The sequence below is a fragment of the Meles meles genome, chromosome 20, assembly GCF_922984935.1.
Source record: "Meles meles chromosome 20, mMelMel3.1 paternal haplotype, whole genome shotgun sequence".
Classification (NCBI taxonomy): Eukaryota; Metazoa; Chordata; class Mammalia; order Carnivora; family Mustelidae; genus Meles; species Meles meles.
This window is the reverse complement of record NC_060085.1, coordinates 26,330,953-26,349,184: the sequence shown is the minus strand read 5'-3', so window position 1 is coordinate 26,349,184 and position 18,232 is coordinate 26,330,953. Positions and strand designations below refer to the sequence as shown.

Genomic DNA, 18,232 nt, shown 5'->3' with positions numbered 1-18,232 from the left:
CTTATAAAAGTGAAACTTTGTACTCACTAAACAACTCTGCATTTCTCTCTTCCCTCAGGCCCTGGCAATTACCATTCTATTGTCTGTTTCTATGAATTAGACTACCCTAAATACCTCATATGAATGGAGTTATATAATATTTATTTTTTTGTCATTGGCTAATTTCATTGAGCACAATGTCCTCAAATTTCATCTATCCCTTACATTTTTAAACATTCTTTATACTTTGAGATATATATTGCAAATATTTTATCCCAGATTGCCAGTTGTCTTTTGGTCATTTTTATTGTGACTTATTTTGCCATGAAAACATTTTAATTTTTATGTAGTCAGAATTTGTCAGTCATTTTTTCTTTTTTGTATCTGGAACTTAAATCATAGCTAGTAAGTTTTCCTCTACCTTCAATTATAGCAGAATGTATCCATTTTTTGTCCCTGTGTAGTTTTATCACTTCATTTAAATTCTTGATATATTTGGAATTTATTCTTGTGTATGGTGGAAGGTACGAATTAAATTTCTCTTTTTCCAAATGGCTAGCCAGTTGTCCAGAACTATTTTTCAAAATCTTCATCTTTGTTCTGCTGATTTGATATACCACTTTTGTCATATGCTATATTTTCCTACATACTGGGCCTATTTCCTGACTTTCTTTTTTTTCCTACTAGTTTGTCTATCCAGGCTCCTGTACCACACTGTTTTAATTAGAGAGACTTTATAATATGTTTTAATATTTCCTAAGGCTAGTCCTCCCTTGTTAGATACTCTTTCTCAGGAATTTCTTGCCTATTCTCACATGTTTATTTTTCCACATGAACTTGAGACTCAGTGTGTCTAGTTCTATAAACACGTATGCAGATATTTTTCTTGGGATTACATTAAATTAATTATGAGACAAATTGAAATTTTCATGTTGAAATATCTTTACTGAGATTAAGTGTTATCTTTCTACTTGTTCTTGTCTATTTTTTTTTGATTACTTATTGTTATGGGAGAATTTATAAAATTATGCTGCTATTACACCAGAATATATTCTCCAGGAGAGCAGGAGCTTTGTTCTGTTTCCGGAACAGTGGATATTTATTGAATTAATATTTGTTGAATGAAGGAATAATAAATTAAACAAAGGGTCTTTGTTTTGCCTTGAGAAAATGAAAAGTATACAAAAAACATTAATTTGGCAAGAATTCATCAAAAATAAAGAGAAATATAAAATGGGTTCTTTGAAAAGCCAGAGCAAAATGTCTTCCTGCCCAGACACCTGACCTCCAGTGAATTTATAGTTCATACATGAGGGCTCCAGAGAGGATGATTTATTCTTCCAGGTATGAGATGCTGAGGGATTGCATTTTGTTCCTAGTTCTCTCATGATTCATCTATAAATCCCCTTTTATGAAGTATATGACATGTTACCTGCTAGAAATTCATTTTGGCTGCCACCATGTACGGGTCCAGTGGGAAGAACATTTAGGCTTGCCACCCTGCCTTCACTTCCTTGGCAGGGCTCCTTCCTCCAGCCCTGACTGCTTTCATCCAGAATGCGGAGTGGTTGTGATCACAGGTTAGCCATGGAACAGTGACATGAAATGCAGGGACACCAGCTTGTGTTGTTGATGTCCATCAGAAGTGGAGGTCTGTATTGCTCAGAACCCTTTGCCCAACATAAATGTTCTAAATAATCCCTTTCTCCTCTTCCCAATTCCTGTTACTCTCTAGATTTCCCTATTTGAAACCTTTGAGGCTATGAACTTCTGTTTGGTCTATTACGGCAGGCTCTCCATTCCCTTCAGTCCCCTCTCTAAATCTCCAGGAAACCAGGGTCCTTTCCTGCTTGAGGCTCTGGTTTGCCTAAATCAATTTGCTTTTGTGATTATCTCACACTATCCTGGAGGTGACCAGTTAGTTCTTAATCTATTCTCATGGCTCCCTCCAGATTAAATTCTAGTTGGTTCTGATCTTGCCCTACCACTTGGGTATGCTGTATTGGAGCCTCTCTCTGTTTCTTCTGGTTTCATTTAGCTGTTACATTTCTGTTCTTATCCACACCCTATAGCCTTTTCTCCTCTTTCTTTATTCTTAACCATTATTCTGTTCTCCTTTTAAACCACACACATATTGTCCACAAGAAAGTCATATTTTTCCCTAGATGAGACATTATTTATTTTTTGTTTTACAATACTGTATTCCTATTCAGAAAGTCCCAGCAAGCTTGCATGTTAAACTCATAGTACACTCTTAAATATTAAAGACAACCTAATTCATTTCTATTGTATTTTTAAGATACTGATGGATTTGCATTTATATGTATTTTAATTCAGAAAACTTTAGGCTTCAACCCTGGTTTGAGTGAAGGGATTATTGCAAGATTAGTTTTCTCAAGTGTAACATGTAGATTGGGGAGGGGAACCACCTTGGTAATATTTTAAATTAATCAGTTTGATTAAATATTCTAAAATATTTAATAGTATTCACCCATAATTTATAGTGTTATTTCCTGTCATTCTCGGTTGTTTTATCAATTGCGTACCTTTGTGCTAGGGTTCATAGTTGCCAATTTATGACTGTTTAGTGGATTAATGCTAAATATTTCAATGTTTGTGTGGATAACACATGGGCACACCCAGCTTCCCTAGCCCACTTTTTGGTCCCAATTTCTAATTCTTATTCATTCAATAAATACAAACTGAGCACTTTAAAAAAAAGGTTTCTTTGTAGGTCATACTTTTGGGTAAAGGTTTTTATTCTGAAAACATGTTATTTTTTTCAGAATACTTCTATTCTGAAAAAAATGTTGTCTTGAATAGACAGAGCTCAGGAATTACACTGAAATACTATACCATGAATCTTGGAACACTGAAAAAAAATAAAATTAAGATGCTAAAAAAAAGAACACTTAATTTTTTCTTATTATATTCTCAGTTAAACTATATTTATATGAAGCAGTGTGTAGAAAGCAGTCCTATAGTACCTATTCAGCAGGAGTGGCTGGATCACATGTTAACGATGATACCTGAGTCTTTAAAGGAAGGGAAAGAAAGAGAAGAACTCATGAAAAGTCTCATAAGTGAGGTGTCAAGTGACTTTGAAAACAGCATGAAGAGATATCTGGGTAAGTAGCATTTAATACACGTCAAGCTTCTTTGACTTTTGTTCTCCACCCCTCCTATTCAAAAGTAGAAATATGAATAATGAATATCTATGTATTTAGCTATATGTATTTCTTAGATATTATTTTAATTTAAAGTTTTATTTTGAGGGATACGTGGTTGGCTCAGTCGGTAGAGCGTGCAACTCTTGATTTTGGGTTGTAGGTTCAAGCCCCACGTTGGGTGTAGAGATTTCTTTTATTTATTTTTTCTTTTAATTTTTTTAAAGGATTTTATTTATTTATTTGAGAGAGAATGAGTGAGAGAGAGCATGAGAGAGGAGAAAGTCAGAGGGAGAAGCAGACTCCCCGAGGAGCTGGGAGCCCAATGCGGGACTCGATCCTGGAAGTCCAGGATCATGACCTGAGCAGAAGGCAGTCGCTCAACCAACTGAGTCACCCAGGCGCCCGAGATTCCTTTTAAAAAAGTGAAATCTACCTTCAAAAAAGTTTTTATTTTGAGCTTATGATCTGGTCAGAATCTTTGTAACTCAAGGGAACATTGTGTAAATTTTATGTGCTTATTAGCTAATAACTTTTTGATTTTTCTCTTTGTCTTTATGGGTATAGTTATATTGTTTACAGAATTATTAAAATATTACTGTATTTAGGGAAGTTTATTAGAGATTTAACATTTGCAATTTTTATTGGAATAAGTTTTTGTTTTTTTTTTAAGATTTTACTCATTTGTCAGAGAGAGCGAGCACACAAACAGGGGGAGCGGCAGGCAGAGGGAGAAGCATGCTCCCCACTGAGCAAGGAGCTTTATGCGGGACTCGATTCAAAGACCCTGGGATCATGACCCAAGCCAAACTGAGCCACCCAGGTGTCCCTGGAATAAGTTTTCTTAAGTGGCCTTTTAGTAGATAGAATGCAAAAAAACTAAAAACTTAAAGCTTTACTCTATCTGAATTCACACCCAAAATAAAACCAAACTAGTACAAATAACTTGATTTTTTTTCAAATAAAGGAATTTTTTCTTCTACTCACTTTAATGCTCAATAAACTATATTCTTCAGTATCAAAAGTTAGAAACTTTTGTTTGAGTAGGACTTGCAAAGGTTTTCAAGAAATATTAATACATATATGTATTTTAGTGAGGAGTGTTCTTGTGAAACCTTCAGTTAAATGGCTTGAAGATGAAGGAGGCCCTTTACCTAAATCCCCTGAGTGAGTAAATATTATTATTAAAGGTTTATTTATTTATTTGAGGGAGAGAGAGAGAGAGAGAGAGAGAGCATGAGCAGGGGAAGGGCAGAGGGGGAGAGAGAGAGAAAGAGAGAGAATGAATCCCAAGAGGACTCCCTGCTCAGCATGGGGCCCAATGCTCAGATTATTCCCCCAACTCTGAGATCATGACCCCAGCCTAAATCAAGAATTGGAGACTCAACCAGCTGAGACTCTCAGATGCCCCAGTAAGTTATTTTAAAATCAGAATTGCATCTACGTTTTGATAACAGATTGAAAATAAGCTGATCTTACATTTAAGTCTAGAATCGTGAATTTCAAAGGTATTTTGAATACATCTAAAAAATAACACTACTGTTCTTTTTTCCCCCTGAAGTTATCCTTGCTCTGAACTTGTCTATTTGCTGTTTACACAATTAGGGGAACCTTTACAGAGCCTTTAGGTCAACTTAGCCTTAGGTAATCTTTGGTATATGCCAGACAGATTTCTTCATCCCTTCTCCCCAGTCCCAAGGGCTGAGTTCATTTATCTCTACCCAAGGTAACAGGGCCAGAGCACAGTGGAAGTTAGCAGGGCACTTCCTCCTGGCTCATCAATCTGCTTTACCCATAAGTGGTCTCTGTCCTCTCTGAAGATAATGTGCTTTCAAGATCTTGATGCATTTTTATTACATGCATGTCTCCTAAAGTTTCCATTGCTGACCATATTTTCCTCTTCTCTTGCTTTATACTAATTCCATGTCATAACTTTTACTTCCTAAAATTTAGAGCCTGTTGTTTGAATCCTGTTTGATACGGTGTTTTGCTTTTCCAGAGGACTGGATTATTCTAATCCTTGGCATTCCAGCTATGTGCAGACAAGAAATCAAATATCAGCTAATTTGCACATTGTTCATCCAACTATGAAAATATTGCTGGATCTTGGTTATACAACATTTTCCAATTCAGTTTTGCTAGATTTAACAGGGATTAGGTAAAATATCATATTTATTAATTACATTTAAGATTTGAATGTCTCCGGGCGCCTGGGTGGCTCAGTGGGTTAAGCCGCTGCTTTCGGCTCAGGTCATGATCTCAGGGTCCTGGGATCGAGTCCCGCATCGGGCTCTCTGCTTAGCAGGGAGCCTGCTTCCCTCTCTCTCTCTCTCTGCCTGCCTCTCTGTCTACTTGTGATCTCTCTCTGTCAAATAAATAAATAAATAATCTTTTAAAAAAGATTTGAATGTCTCCTACTTGGGTCTTTATATTTTGACTGTATACATTTTAAAACTGATAAGTCTTGTGAAATTTTCTTTAGATTAAAAAAATTTTATCTTCTTTTTAAAGAACTGTGTATGAAGACCAATATTTATCATTTGCTTTAAATCATTTTTACTTTTCTCATAAATAGAGCTAAAGGGCCAATTGATTGTGAATCACTGAAAAATGATCTATCAATACAAGCTAGAAAGGCAGAAGAGAAAATAATGAGCACGTGGTATCCAAAGGTTATAAGTCTTTTTACCAAGAAGGAAACTCTAGATGCCATCAAACCTGAAAAATTGGATGCATTCTATAACTGTGTTTCCACACTTATGTCAAATCAGGTAAATTTATTCTATACATCTTAAATAATAATGTTAATAAGATTTGTTTATTATTTTACTTTATTATTTTTTAAGTTTTTATTTAAATTCCAGTTGGTTAATATACAGTATTGTATTAGCTTCAGATGTATAATATAATGATTCCATACATCACCCAGTGCTCATCCTGCCAAGTGCCCTCCTTAATCCCCACACTTATTTAATCCTTTCCTCCATGCCCCTCCCCTCTGGCAACCATCAATTTGTTCTTTATAGTTAAGAGTCTGTTTCTTGGTTTGCCTCTCTTTTTACCCCTTTGCTCATTTGTTTTGTTTCTTAAATTCTACAGATGAGTGAAATTGTATGGTATCTAGTATTTGTGTTTCTCTGACTGACTTATTTCATTTAGCATTATACTCTTTAGCTCCATCCAGTTCATTGCAAATGGCAAGATTTCATTTTTTATGGCTGAGTAATATTCCATCATGTATATATTCCATTATATATACATACATGCATATACACACACATACATACACCACATTGTCTTTATCCTTTTATCTGTCTATGGACACTTGGGCTGCTTCCAGATTTGACTGTTGTAGACAATGCTGCTATAAACATCAGGGTGCATGTATCCCTTTAAATTAGTATTTTTGTATCCTCTGGATAAATGCCTTGTAGTGCAATTGCTGCATTGTAGGGTAGTTCTATTTTTAACTTTTTGAGGAACCCCCATACAGTGGCTGCGCCAGTTTGCATTTCCACGAATAGTACAGGATTCCCCTTTCTCCACATCCTCCCCAACAGCTGTTGTTTCTTATGTTGTTGATTTTAGCCATTCTGACAGGTGTGAGGTGATATCTCATTGTAGTTTTGATTTGTATTTCCCTGATGATCCTTGATGTTGAGCATATTTTCATTATGTCTTTGGAAAAATGTCTTTGTCTTCTGCCCATTTCTTAATTGGGTCATTCATTTTTGGGGTGTTGAATTTAAAACTGATGTTTTAGTTTATTATTTTAAATAAGATTCTATTTAGACATAGTGCTAGGTAATTATTTTGAAGTAAGGTAAGAAAAATATTTTTACAATAATTTTTATTTAAATTAGTTTAGCATAAAAATACTTCATTTCTGAAGCAATATCTGAAGCAATCTAAAATGAAAAGAAAATCTAGAAGTATGTGTCAATATTATGAGTGATTACTGGGCTCATGCTGAAAGTCTATGAACTAATTATCCACAGCTTTATTGGAGAATATTGACAAAGAACTACCCTAATACATTTTTGAACATATGAAATCACAAGTTGGTTGATTATCATTTTTTCTCAGTAAAATCTTGACTTGAAATGGCATTGATCATCTTTAAAGAAAATATTAATTTATATTAATTTTATATTTATGGGCTTCTTAAATTTTTACCATTGTGGGAATACAATTTTATAAAAATAATTATGAATAAAAGCTTTTCGTTTTAGGGGTGCCTGGGTGGCTCAGTGGGTTAAAGCCTCTGCCTCCGGCTCAGGTCATGATCTCAGGGTCCTGAGATTGAGTCCTGTATTGGGCTCTCTGCTCAGTGGGGAGCCTACTTCCCCACAGAGAGAGAGAAATCTCTCTCTGCCTGTCTCTCTGCCTACTTGAGATCTCTATCTCTGTCAAATAAATAAATAAAATCTTAAAAAAAACTTTCCCTTTTAGAAAATATCTCCAAAGATTCCATAAATTTTTCAATATATCCTTAAAAGGACACATTTAATATCTAGTATATAACCCTGTAATTAATATACAATATTTCCTTTTTACCTTTATCTCTTCAGAGAACTATAAGTATTTGATAAGAAGTAGAGATGAAGAGCATTTTTTTAAATTTATTTATTTTTATTTGTTTATTTACAGCATAACAGTGTTCATTGTTTTGGCATCACACCCAGTGCTCCATGCAGTACGTGCCCTCCCTATTACCCACCACCTGGTTCCTCAACCTCCCACCCCCCCCACCCCCCCGCCGCCCCTTCATAACCCTCTGGTTGTTTTTCAGAGTCCATAGTCTCTCATGGTTCATCTCCCCTTCCAGTTTCCCTCAACTCCCTCTCCTCTCCATCTCCCCATGTCCTCCATGTTATTTGTTATGCTCCACAAATAAGTGAGACCATATGATACTTGACTCTCTCTGCTTGACTTATTTCGCTCAGCATAATTTCTTCCAGTCCCGTCCATGTTGCTACAAAAGTTGGGTATTCGTCCTTTCTGATGGAGGCATAATACTCCATTGTGTATATGGACCACATCTTCCTTATCCATTCATCCGTTGAAGGGCATCTTGGTTCTTTCCACAGTTTGGCGACCGTAGCCATTGCTGCAATAAACATTGGGGTACAGATGGCCCTTCTTTTCACTACATCTGTATCTTTGGGGTAAATACCCAGCAGTGCAATTGCAGGGTCATAGGGAAGCTCTATTTTTAATTTCTTCAGGAATCTCCACACTGTTCTCCAAAGTGGCTGCACTAACTTGCATTCCCACCAACAGTGTAAGAGGGTTCCCCTTTCTCCACATCCTCTCCAACACACGTTGTTTCCTGTCTTGCTAATTTTGGCCATTCTAACCGGTGTTACGTGGTATCTCAATGTTGTTTTAATTTGAATCTCCCTGATGGCTAGTGATGATGAACATTTTTTCATGTGTCTGATAGCCATTTGTATGTCTTCGTTGGAGAAGTGTCTGTTCATATCTTCTGCCCATTTTTCGATATGATTATCTGTTTTGTGTGTGTTGAGTTTGAGAAGTTCTTTATAGATCCTGGATATCAACCTTTTGTCTGTACTGTCATTTGCAAATATCTTCTCCCATTCCGTGGGTTGCCTCTTTGTTTTGTTGACTGTTTCCTTTGCTGTGCAGAAGCTTTTGATCTTGATGAAGTCCCAAAAGTTCATTTTCTCTTTTGTTTCCTTTGCCTTTGGAGACATATCTTGAAAGAAGTTGCTGTGGCTGATATCCAAGAGGTTACTGCCTATGTTCTCCTCTAGGATTCTGATAGATTCCTGTCTCACGTTGAGGTCTTTTATCCATTTCGAGTTTATCTTTGTGTACGGTGTAAGAGAATGGTCGAGTTTCATTCTTCTACCTATCGCTGTCCAGTTTTCCCAGCACCATTTATTGAAGAGACTGTCTTTTTTCCATTGAATATTTTTTCCTGTTTTGTCGAAGATTATTTGACCATAGAGCTGAGGGTCCATATCTGGGCTCTCCACTCTGTTCCATTGGTCTATGTGTCTGTTTTTATGCCAGTACCACGCTGTCTTGGTGATCACAGCTTTGTAGTAAAGCTTGAAATCGGGTAACGTGATGCCGCCAGTTTTGTTTTTGTTTTTCAACATTTCCTTAGCAATTCGGGGTCTCTTCTGACTCCATACAAATTTTAGGATTATTTGCTCCAGCTCTTTGAAAAATATCGGTGGAATTTTGATCAGAATGGCATTAAAAGTATAGATTGCTCTAGGCAGTATAGACATTTTAACAATGTTTATTCTTCCAATCCAAGAGCATGGAACAGTCTTCCATCTTTTTGTGTCTTCTTCAATTTCTTTCATGAGTGTTCTGTAGTTCCTCCAGTACAGGTCCTTTATTTCTTTGGTTAGGTTTATGCCCAGGTATCTTATGGTTCTTGGTGCTATAGTAAATGGAATCGATTCTCTAATTTCCCTTTCTGTATTTTCATTGTTAGTGTATAAGAAAGCCACTGATTTCTGTACATTGACTTTGTATCCTGCCACGTTACTGAATTGCTGTATGAGTTCTAGTAGTTTGGGGGTGGAGTCTTTGGGGTTTTCCATATAAAGAATCATGTCATCTGCGAAGAGAGAGAGTTTGACTTCTTCCTTGCCAATTTGGATACCTTTTATTTCTCTTTGTTGTCTGATTGCCGTTGCTAGAACTTCTTTTTTTTTTTTTAAGATTTTATTTATTATTTATTTGACAGACAGAGATCACAAGTAGGCAGAGAGGCAGGCAGAGAGAGAGGAAGGGAAGCAGGCTCCCTGCTGAGCAGAGAGCCCGATGTGGGGCTTGATCCCAGGACCCCGGGATCATGACCTGAGCTGAAGGCAGAGGCTTTAACCCACTGAGCCACCCAGGTGCCCCTAGAACTTCTAATACTATGTTGAACAAGAGTGGTGAGAGTGGGCATCCTTGTCGTGTTCCTGATCTCAACGGGAAGGCTGCAAGCTTTTTCCCATTGAGGATGATATTTGCTGTGGGTCTTTCATAGATAGATTTTATGAAGTTCAGGAATGTTCCCTCTATCCCTATACTCTGAAGCGTTTTCATCAGGAACGGATGCTGGATTTTGTCAAATGCTTTTTCTGCATCAATTGAGAGGACCATGTGGTTCTTCTCTCTTCTCTTATTGATGTGTTCTATCACACTGATTGATTTGCGAATGTTGAACCAACCTTGCAACCCAGGGATGAATCCCACCTGGTCATGGTGGATTATCTTTTAATGTGCTGCTGGATCCTGTTTGCTAGGATCTTGTTGAGAATCTTTGCATCCATATTCATCAGTGATACTGGTCTGAAATTCTCCTTTTTGGTAAGGTCTTTGCCTGGTTTGGGGATCAGGGTAATGCTGGCTTCATAAAAAGAGTCTGGAAGTTTTCCTTCTGCTTCAATTTTTTGGAACAGCTTCAGGAGAATTGGTGTTATTTCTTCTTTGAAAGTTTGGTAGAATTCCCCAGGGAATCCGTCAGGTCCTGGGCTCTTGTTTTTTGGGAGGTTTTTGATCACTGCGAGATGAAGAGCATTTTGAAGATGGTTTTAGACCTGTATTTATCTGCTTGGCTAAATTTCCAATAGCTGGTTCTACATAAGAATGCATTATTCGGGGGTACCTGGGTGGCTCAGTCAGTTGAGCATTCTATGCTGGGTTTCAGCTTAAGTCATGATCTCAGGGTTGTGAGATGGAGCCCTGGTTCAGCTCTGCACTCAGTGTGGAGTCTGCTTCAGATTCTCTCTCTCTTTGCCACTCCCCACCATCTCTAAAATAAACAAAATCTTAAAAAAAGAGAATACATTATTTATCCTTTGGTAACTTACTGTGCACATTTTGAAGTTCCAGTGGGTTCACCCTCACCTAGTGATGTGCTGGAAATCCGGTGTTGGGGGTGGGGAAGAAAAGTCCTAATTTGTAGTGTTTGCCAATTTCCTGGTGTAAATATTCCCACCATGGTGATTTTCAGTCATCCAAGGTTTAGTAACTGGCTCATAGAAGTTTTGAATATTTAACAGTTGACACTAGGAGATAACTCTAGCATACCACTGTCCCTCTCATGTGCATGACCCTCCATAACATCCTCATCCCCAGGTGTCCAGCCTCTCTTCCCATTAGTCTTCACCATGCTGTTTAGTTTTCTGAAATGTTTTCTGTGTCAGGGAAAGAATGACTAAAGAATGTGGGAAATTCTAGTTGCCATATTAAGATCATTGCTATTCTATAAAAAAATTAAAGTTTGTATATATTGTTCTATTTATTATTTTAGACAAAATTTATTAGGAACATATTGTTCTGAGTGAAGAAAATTTTGAGGACTTTATGGACTGATAGAATAGCTTAATTGTAGGGAATAGCTCACTGATTTTGAACTAAAGGTTGGATTTGTACATTCTAAAGTAATAATTTATGATATCATGCAGCTAAAGGATTTCTTAAAGAGAACTGTAGAAGGATTCGTGAAACTCTTTGACCAAGAAGATCAACGTGGACTGCCAATATTTAAGATGGAACTAACATTTGATGATGATAAAATGGAATTTTATCCTACCTTTCAAGATTTGGAAGATGTTGTTTTGGGTTTGGTAGAGCGGATAACTGAAGCTCTACAGGTATTCTGCCATCCTTATGCACTTGGATTCTTTATATGGGTCTCTTTCGAAATTTTAAATGATGTTGAAACCATAAAGTGGATATGTGCATAAAATGTTATAATTGTTTTATTTCCATCCTCTAAGTTATTTTAAATTAGAAAGTGCTTTCTCTTTGATAAAGTTCCCTGGCTAAAAATGATGTTTTCCTTCTTAGAACTTTTATTACCATTAGGAATTGATATTTATGTTCCCATTCCATTTTCCCTACATAGTTGTGAGCTTCTTAAGGACTAGATCCCTCTCATGTTTGTTTTCTCTACTTTCTAGTATAATCACTTAGACATTATAGTAATTCAATAAATACTTGTTGAATGATAGAAAACTAACTCAAGTTTTTATATTATACTACAAATGATACAATTTTATTTTATTTTATTATTTTTAAGATTTTATTTATTTATTTTTTAATTTCTTTTCAGCGTAACAGTATTCATTGTTTTTGCACCACACCCAGTGCTCCATGCAATACGTGTCCTCCCTATTATCCACCACCTGGTTCCCCCAACCTCCCACCCCCCTGCCCCTTCAAAACCCTCAGGTTGTTTTTCAGAGTCCATAGTCTCTCCTGGTTCATCTCTCCTTCCAATTTCCCTCAACTCCCTTCTCCTCTCCATCTCCCCATGTCCTCCATGTTCTTTGTTATGCTCCACAAATAAGTGAAACCATATGATAATTGACTCTCTCTGTGGGACTAGAAGAGATTATGCTGAGTGAATTAAGATTTTATTTTTAAGTAATCTCTATACCCAACATGCTCAAAATCTCCACCCCTGAGATCCAGAGTTGCACGCGTAATCGACTGAGCCAGGTGCCCCAAACTATACAATTTTAAATCATGATTTTGTATTAGGTTATCTTTTTTTGGACCACTGAAATCTGAAAAGAATGTTTAAAAATATTGTATAAGATCGATGTATAGACAAATTGAATAGATATTTATTTCATAAACTGTCATTTTAATTTTTGTTAGAATGTCCAAACAGTTCCTTCTTGGCTATCAGGAACTTCACCAACTGTAAATCTTGACACACAACTTCCTGAACATGTGTTAGAATGGGCTCTTACTACACTGAAGTTGGCAATACATCATAACTTAGAAGGCGCAAGAAAACATTATGAAACATACGGTATATATCATATATGTAATATTACACCTCTTATCATAAAAGAATACCATTTTTATTTTTGGTGGAAATTAGTTAGGTATTTGGTTGTCTGGGACTTTCATGAAAAAAGTAAGAAGAGCCAGAAGTCAGTATTGGCATGGCTTTTAGCAGAATTAAACTTGAATTCTGTTGTTTAGTCCAAAGGGTGAATGTTAACAGGAGCAGAGTAATAAAAAAGCAGAGAGAGGAGATGTTGGAATAAGGAGAAAGCTAAATCAAGGTTTAACTTAAGATAATTTTGAAGAATAGTTTTGAAGAGACTGCAGCTCGTTCTACAGTCTCTTTAAGTGTGTATTGGGTCAAGATAGTTATTTGACATTTTCTTAATCAAAATCTTCTATTAACTGGCTTATCTGAACCTCTAAGTTATTGTAAGATCAACGCATACACTATTATCTTTATTTTAAAATGCCATATTTAACCTGGTTTTCCTGTTAAGTCTATTTTATTCTATCGCTATTAATACATTTAATTCTCCATTAATAATATTTGATTAAATAGTCTGCTTCTTTCCATGATCATATCAAAAAGCACTTTATTTTGAATGGGTCTTATTATTGAATTTAAATTAGATTATTAATTTTCAGTTGAAAAATACAATTGGCTTCTTGATGGAACTGCAGATAAGATGATAGAGACTTTTCAGGCAGAAGATCATACTTTTGATGAATACACAGAAGTAAGTGGTAATTCTGTTTTTCATTAATGCCTTTGACTTTCTTTTTTTATTTTTATTTTTATTTATTTATTTTTTTACTTTCTTTTTTTAAATTAGGGATTTTTTTCCAGAAAAGTAAATGCATCAGTTAAAGTTAATAGAATTTCTTATTCAGAATATGATTTTATTAAGCTTATATGTTCACCAAATAATTTCTTTAGTGATTCATTTATTCATTCATTGCTTCAGCAATCATATTCAGACACCTAGCAAGATTTTGGTGACATAAAGATAAATAATACATACACATTGTCCTCAGGAGCTTTAATTTGGCCTCAAAGCCAGACATAGGAGTAACAACTATGACATGTGGAGATAAGTACTTGAATGGAAATGTGAACAAAATGTTGTGGAAGCAAAGAAGAGGGAATGATTGTTTCTACTTTGGAAGATTGGTGAAGGTTTTTTTTTTTTTTTTTTTTTTAAGATTATTTATTTATTTATTTTGACAGAGGAGAGACCACAAGTAAGCAGAGAGGCAGGCAGAGAGAAAGAGGGGGAAGCAGGCTCCCCACCGAGCAGAGAGCCCAATTTGGGGCTCGATCCCAGGACTCTGGGATCATGACCTAAGCTGAAGGCAGAGGCTTTAACCCACTGAGCCACCCAGGTACCCCAGATTGGTGAAGTTTCTTGAAGAAGTGAAAAGTGAGCTAGGTTTTGAAGTAAATGTTTATAGGTGGCGAATAGAGGGACTGCAACATGAACAAAGACCAAAAGGGTTTAGGGGTGTTCAGAGACTATCAAATGAACCAAAAACAGCTGTAGAACAGGTAACACAGAAATGCATCACATGACAGATTTAGAATATGAAGTTGGAAACATAAGTTGGAGCCATGTAGGACAATTTTAGGGGATCATTGCTCAAGAGTTTGTACTTTGCTTTGAAGGATTTTAGCTGTGCAAGTAATATACTTGGATCTGAATTTTAAATGCTTTTTTTTTTAATTTTAAGTTTATAGAAAGATTTTTCAGTCTTGCCTCAGAAATAATGCTTTTGCCTCAGTGGGTTCATTTCCCTATGGTGCGTTTGGATTGTGAAGATTTGAAGATAGGCCTAACAAACAAAGTGAAAACCTTTGCAAACATATTATTAAATGACATAGCTTCAAAACATAGAAAAGAAAATGAAAGGTAAGTAGAAGTAATTGGTAAACTCAGAATTATAGGGCTAAAAGAAATATTTTACTAATATAGCTCTTGTTTAAACTATGAGAGGCATCTGGCTGGCTCGGTTGGAAGAGCAGGCGACTCTTCATCTTGGGGTTGTGAGTTTGATCCCCACATTGGATGTAGAGAGATTACTTAAAATGAATGAATGGATGAATAAATAAACAAATAAACTAACTAACTTAAAAAATTTTTTAAAAGATTAAAATATAAGTACTTACAACTTTCTCTTCATAGCTGCTTCCTTTTAAAAAAAGATTTTATTTATTTTTGCAAGAGAGAGAATGAGAGAGAGAGCATGAGTGGTGGGGCGGGGGCAGAGGGAGAAGCAGACGCCCCACCAAGCTGGGAGCCTAGTAGGGGACTTGATCCCAGGACCCTGGGTCATGACCTGAGCCGAAGGCAGAGGCTTAACCGACTGAGCCACCCAGATGCCCCTCATAGCTGCCTCCTAAGAAGTTTCCTTTGTAGTTTCAATGGACTGGTTTTTGCTTGATACTGTGTGAGAGTTGTTTTGAGGCAACCCGGAATTATTAAAAAAAAAAAAAAAGAAAGAAATTTAAATAAACCAGTGTTTGGATAGAGGTTGCATGAAAATGGAGGGCCTGTAGACTTTCAATGATATTGGGAAGATCAGGGATTGTTCCTGACCCCAATATTTACTTGTGTCACTGAGTTTATTTTCGTCACCTGTAAAATAGAGACAGCAGTGCCTACCAGATTCACAAACCAGTGGCCTGCTATCTGAATAGGTCTTGCAAATAGTTTTATTTGTCTCATGCTGTGTTTTATAGCCACTTTCAGTTGGCTATCAACCTTTCAAAATTAGAAGATTTTACACACACACACACACACACACACACACACACACACACACACAATCCAGATCTTTTACTTTTCTTGAAAGGGTGGGAAGACCATGCTATGTTGAGCCTTCAGTGGTAAATGGAGCTGAGAAGCAGTTTTTGTTTTATGCAGGGAATGTGTCCTTTGGTTGGTTCATCCACTGAGCAAGCAACTCTTCATCCAACTCATTTAACTTATTTGTTGCCTGTCTGGCCCCCAAAGAATCTTAGTAACTCCTGTAAAGAACATGGTACTCAATCAACGTTAGCTAGTATGTTTATTTTCCCAGAAGCAATGTGAGGAAATCCTGTGCTTTGGAATCAGAAAGACTTGGATTTGAATTCTGGCTCTGTGATGAACTAGTTCTGTGACTCTAGGCAAGTTATTCCATTTCTCTGAGCCTCCTTTCCGGCTAGGCCTGCTGAAAAAAATAATACCCTCCTTGCAGAACTAATGTTAGTATCACAGATAGCATTTGTAAAGCAACTGGCATGATGATTGACATAGAATAGGTACTCGATTAAGGGAGCTATCACATCAATAAATATTTTAAATGAATAAAAATACATGGCTGTCAAAAGTCAAGTATTGTCAGGCATACTTTGTATAAAAGTGTACTATTCTATAAAAAGATACCAAAGATGGCATACCATCCATTTCTGACAATCCCATTGAGTAAGAGCAATGACAGTGCCATAATCAAAAAATGATTTGTATTTCACATGACTTTTTTTGGTATTTGTTTTTGGAGTATATGTGACTTTTCTGGGGAATTCTATTACTTCCAACAAAATAACTTTATCTTACTATAAACGCATGACATAAGAGCAGCTAAAAGTTGTCCAGATTCCTCTATCTAGTCCATTCTATAATTCTTTTCTATTTACATTCCATTCTTGAAATAGATAACATCAAAGGAGGAAATGTGTGCCACTATGTAAGGCACAATTATTAAATAAATTAAGAATCATTAAAGAGCAATTTGCTTGCTCACAGTTTGGTTTAACATCTGCTTCGGCCACCTTGCTCTCAATCATTCTGTTTGCCTCCTTGTCTTTTGCTGTAATGTCTCTCCAAAGGACTTGGATTCTGCTCTAGCAAGAAGAAAGTGCCCCCATAGGATCACCTGTCTTTTTGTCATTATCCACTTTAATGCATCCCTCCTAAATTTTTGATAATCAAGAATGAACTGTCAAGCCCTAACACAGTCTAATACCTGCTCAACTTTCCAGCTTCATGTGATGACCCCTTCTTTGTATTCATATTGGCCTGCTTGCCATTCCTAAGTATGCTCTGTTTCACACTGCTTACTTAACTGGGTATTCAAGAGAGTTAAAGAGATCTGCAGAAAAAATTTTAATATACTATAACTTCCACATGAAAATGTATTGAGTATAATATAGTATTAATTACCATAACCGTAGTAAAGCAGAGTATTATGTCAGTATTTGCAGTGAATTTGAAGCAATTAAAGAGCATGCATTAAAAGTTCCTGAGACAACAGAAGAGATGATGGATCTGATATCTTGTGTAGAAAAAGCCCGGACTACAGGGATTCAAGAGTTGGTTTTACGGATCAAGGTAAGAATCTTTTGATTTACATATTTTAAATTTACGTATTTTAGTTTCTTTTTATTGCAAAATGTGATAAACATATTGAAATTGTGTAAAACATACAAACACATAAATTTTAAAGTGCCCACCTATATTGTCATAACTGAAGGTAAGAAATAGGCTATTGCCTCTAGCCCTGAATCCCTCTGTATGTGACCTTCTGATCATAACTCCTTCTCTCTCTCTCCCCTAGAGGTTTCCCCTTGGTTTCTACAGTAATCACACAGTTTTATTCCTTAGTCTCACCAACTATGTGTGCATCCTCAAACAACATGGGCTTAAAAAATTTTTCCTTCTTCTGGGGCGCCTGGGTGGCTCAGTGGGTTAAAGCCTCTGCCTTCGGCTCAGGTCGTGATCCCAGGGTCCTGGGATCGAGCCCCGCATCGGGCTCTCTGCTCTTCAGGGAGCCTGCTTCCTCCTCTCTCTCTGCCTGCCTCTCTGCCTAGTTGTGATTTCTCTCTGTCAAATAAATAAAATATTAAAAAAAAAAAATTTTTCCTTCTTCTATAATTTCTACATTTAGTGGTATGCTTATGCCTTCCCCAGCACAAGATTATGTGTCCATTCACCTATGTTGTACTATAGTTCTTTGTTTAAAATATGAAACATAACACACCTACCCCAAATTGCATAAAACATAAACTGTGTAATTTAAGATGTTATAAACACTGCATAATTATCACCCAGGGAAGAAATAGAACCTTGCCAACACATTAGAAGCTCATCACAGTCTCCTTTTTTCCCTAGATGTGAACACTATCCTGACTTTTTTAGTAATCACTTCCTTGCATTTCTAGAGTTTTACCATTTAAATATGCATTCCTAATCAATATAGCTAATTTTTATCTCATTTAGATCTTTATATAAATAGTCATACTATTTCTATTCCTTTGCATCTTG

At 36.3% G+C, this 18,232-nt stretch overlaps 1 protein-coding gene across 1 annotated transcript in view; it reads left to right on the top strand.

Annotated features, from left to right (window-relative positions):
- The window catches only part of DNAH12 (dynein axonemal heavy chain 12), a 247,019-nt gene that overhangs the window by 26,364 nt on the left and 202,423 nt on the right, over positions 1–18,232 (top strand). The window contains exons 6-14 of the mRNA XM_045992256.1: positions 2,918–3,107; positions 4,241–4,313; positions 5,146–5,304; positions 5,722–5,917; positions 11,591–11,779; positions 12,792–12,948; positions 13,575–13,666; positions 14,658–14,836; positions 17,164–17,299. Coding sequence (XP_045848212.1) covers positions 2,918–3,107; positions 4,241–4,313; positions 5,146–5,304; positions 5,722–5,917; positions 11,591–11,779; positions 12,792–12,948; positions 13,575–13,666; positions 14,658–14,836; positions 17,164–17,299 — 1,371 coding nt within the window. The remainder of the gene's footprint in view (positions 1–2,917; positions 3,108–4,240; positions 4,314–5,145; positions 5,305–5,721; positions 5,918–11,590; positions 11,780–12,791; positions 12,949–13,574; positions 13,667–14,657; positions 14,837–17,163; positions 17,300–18,232) is intronic.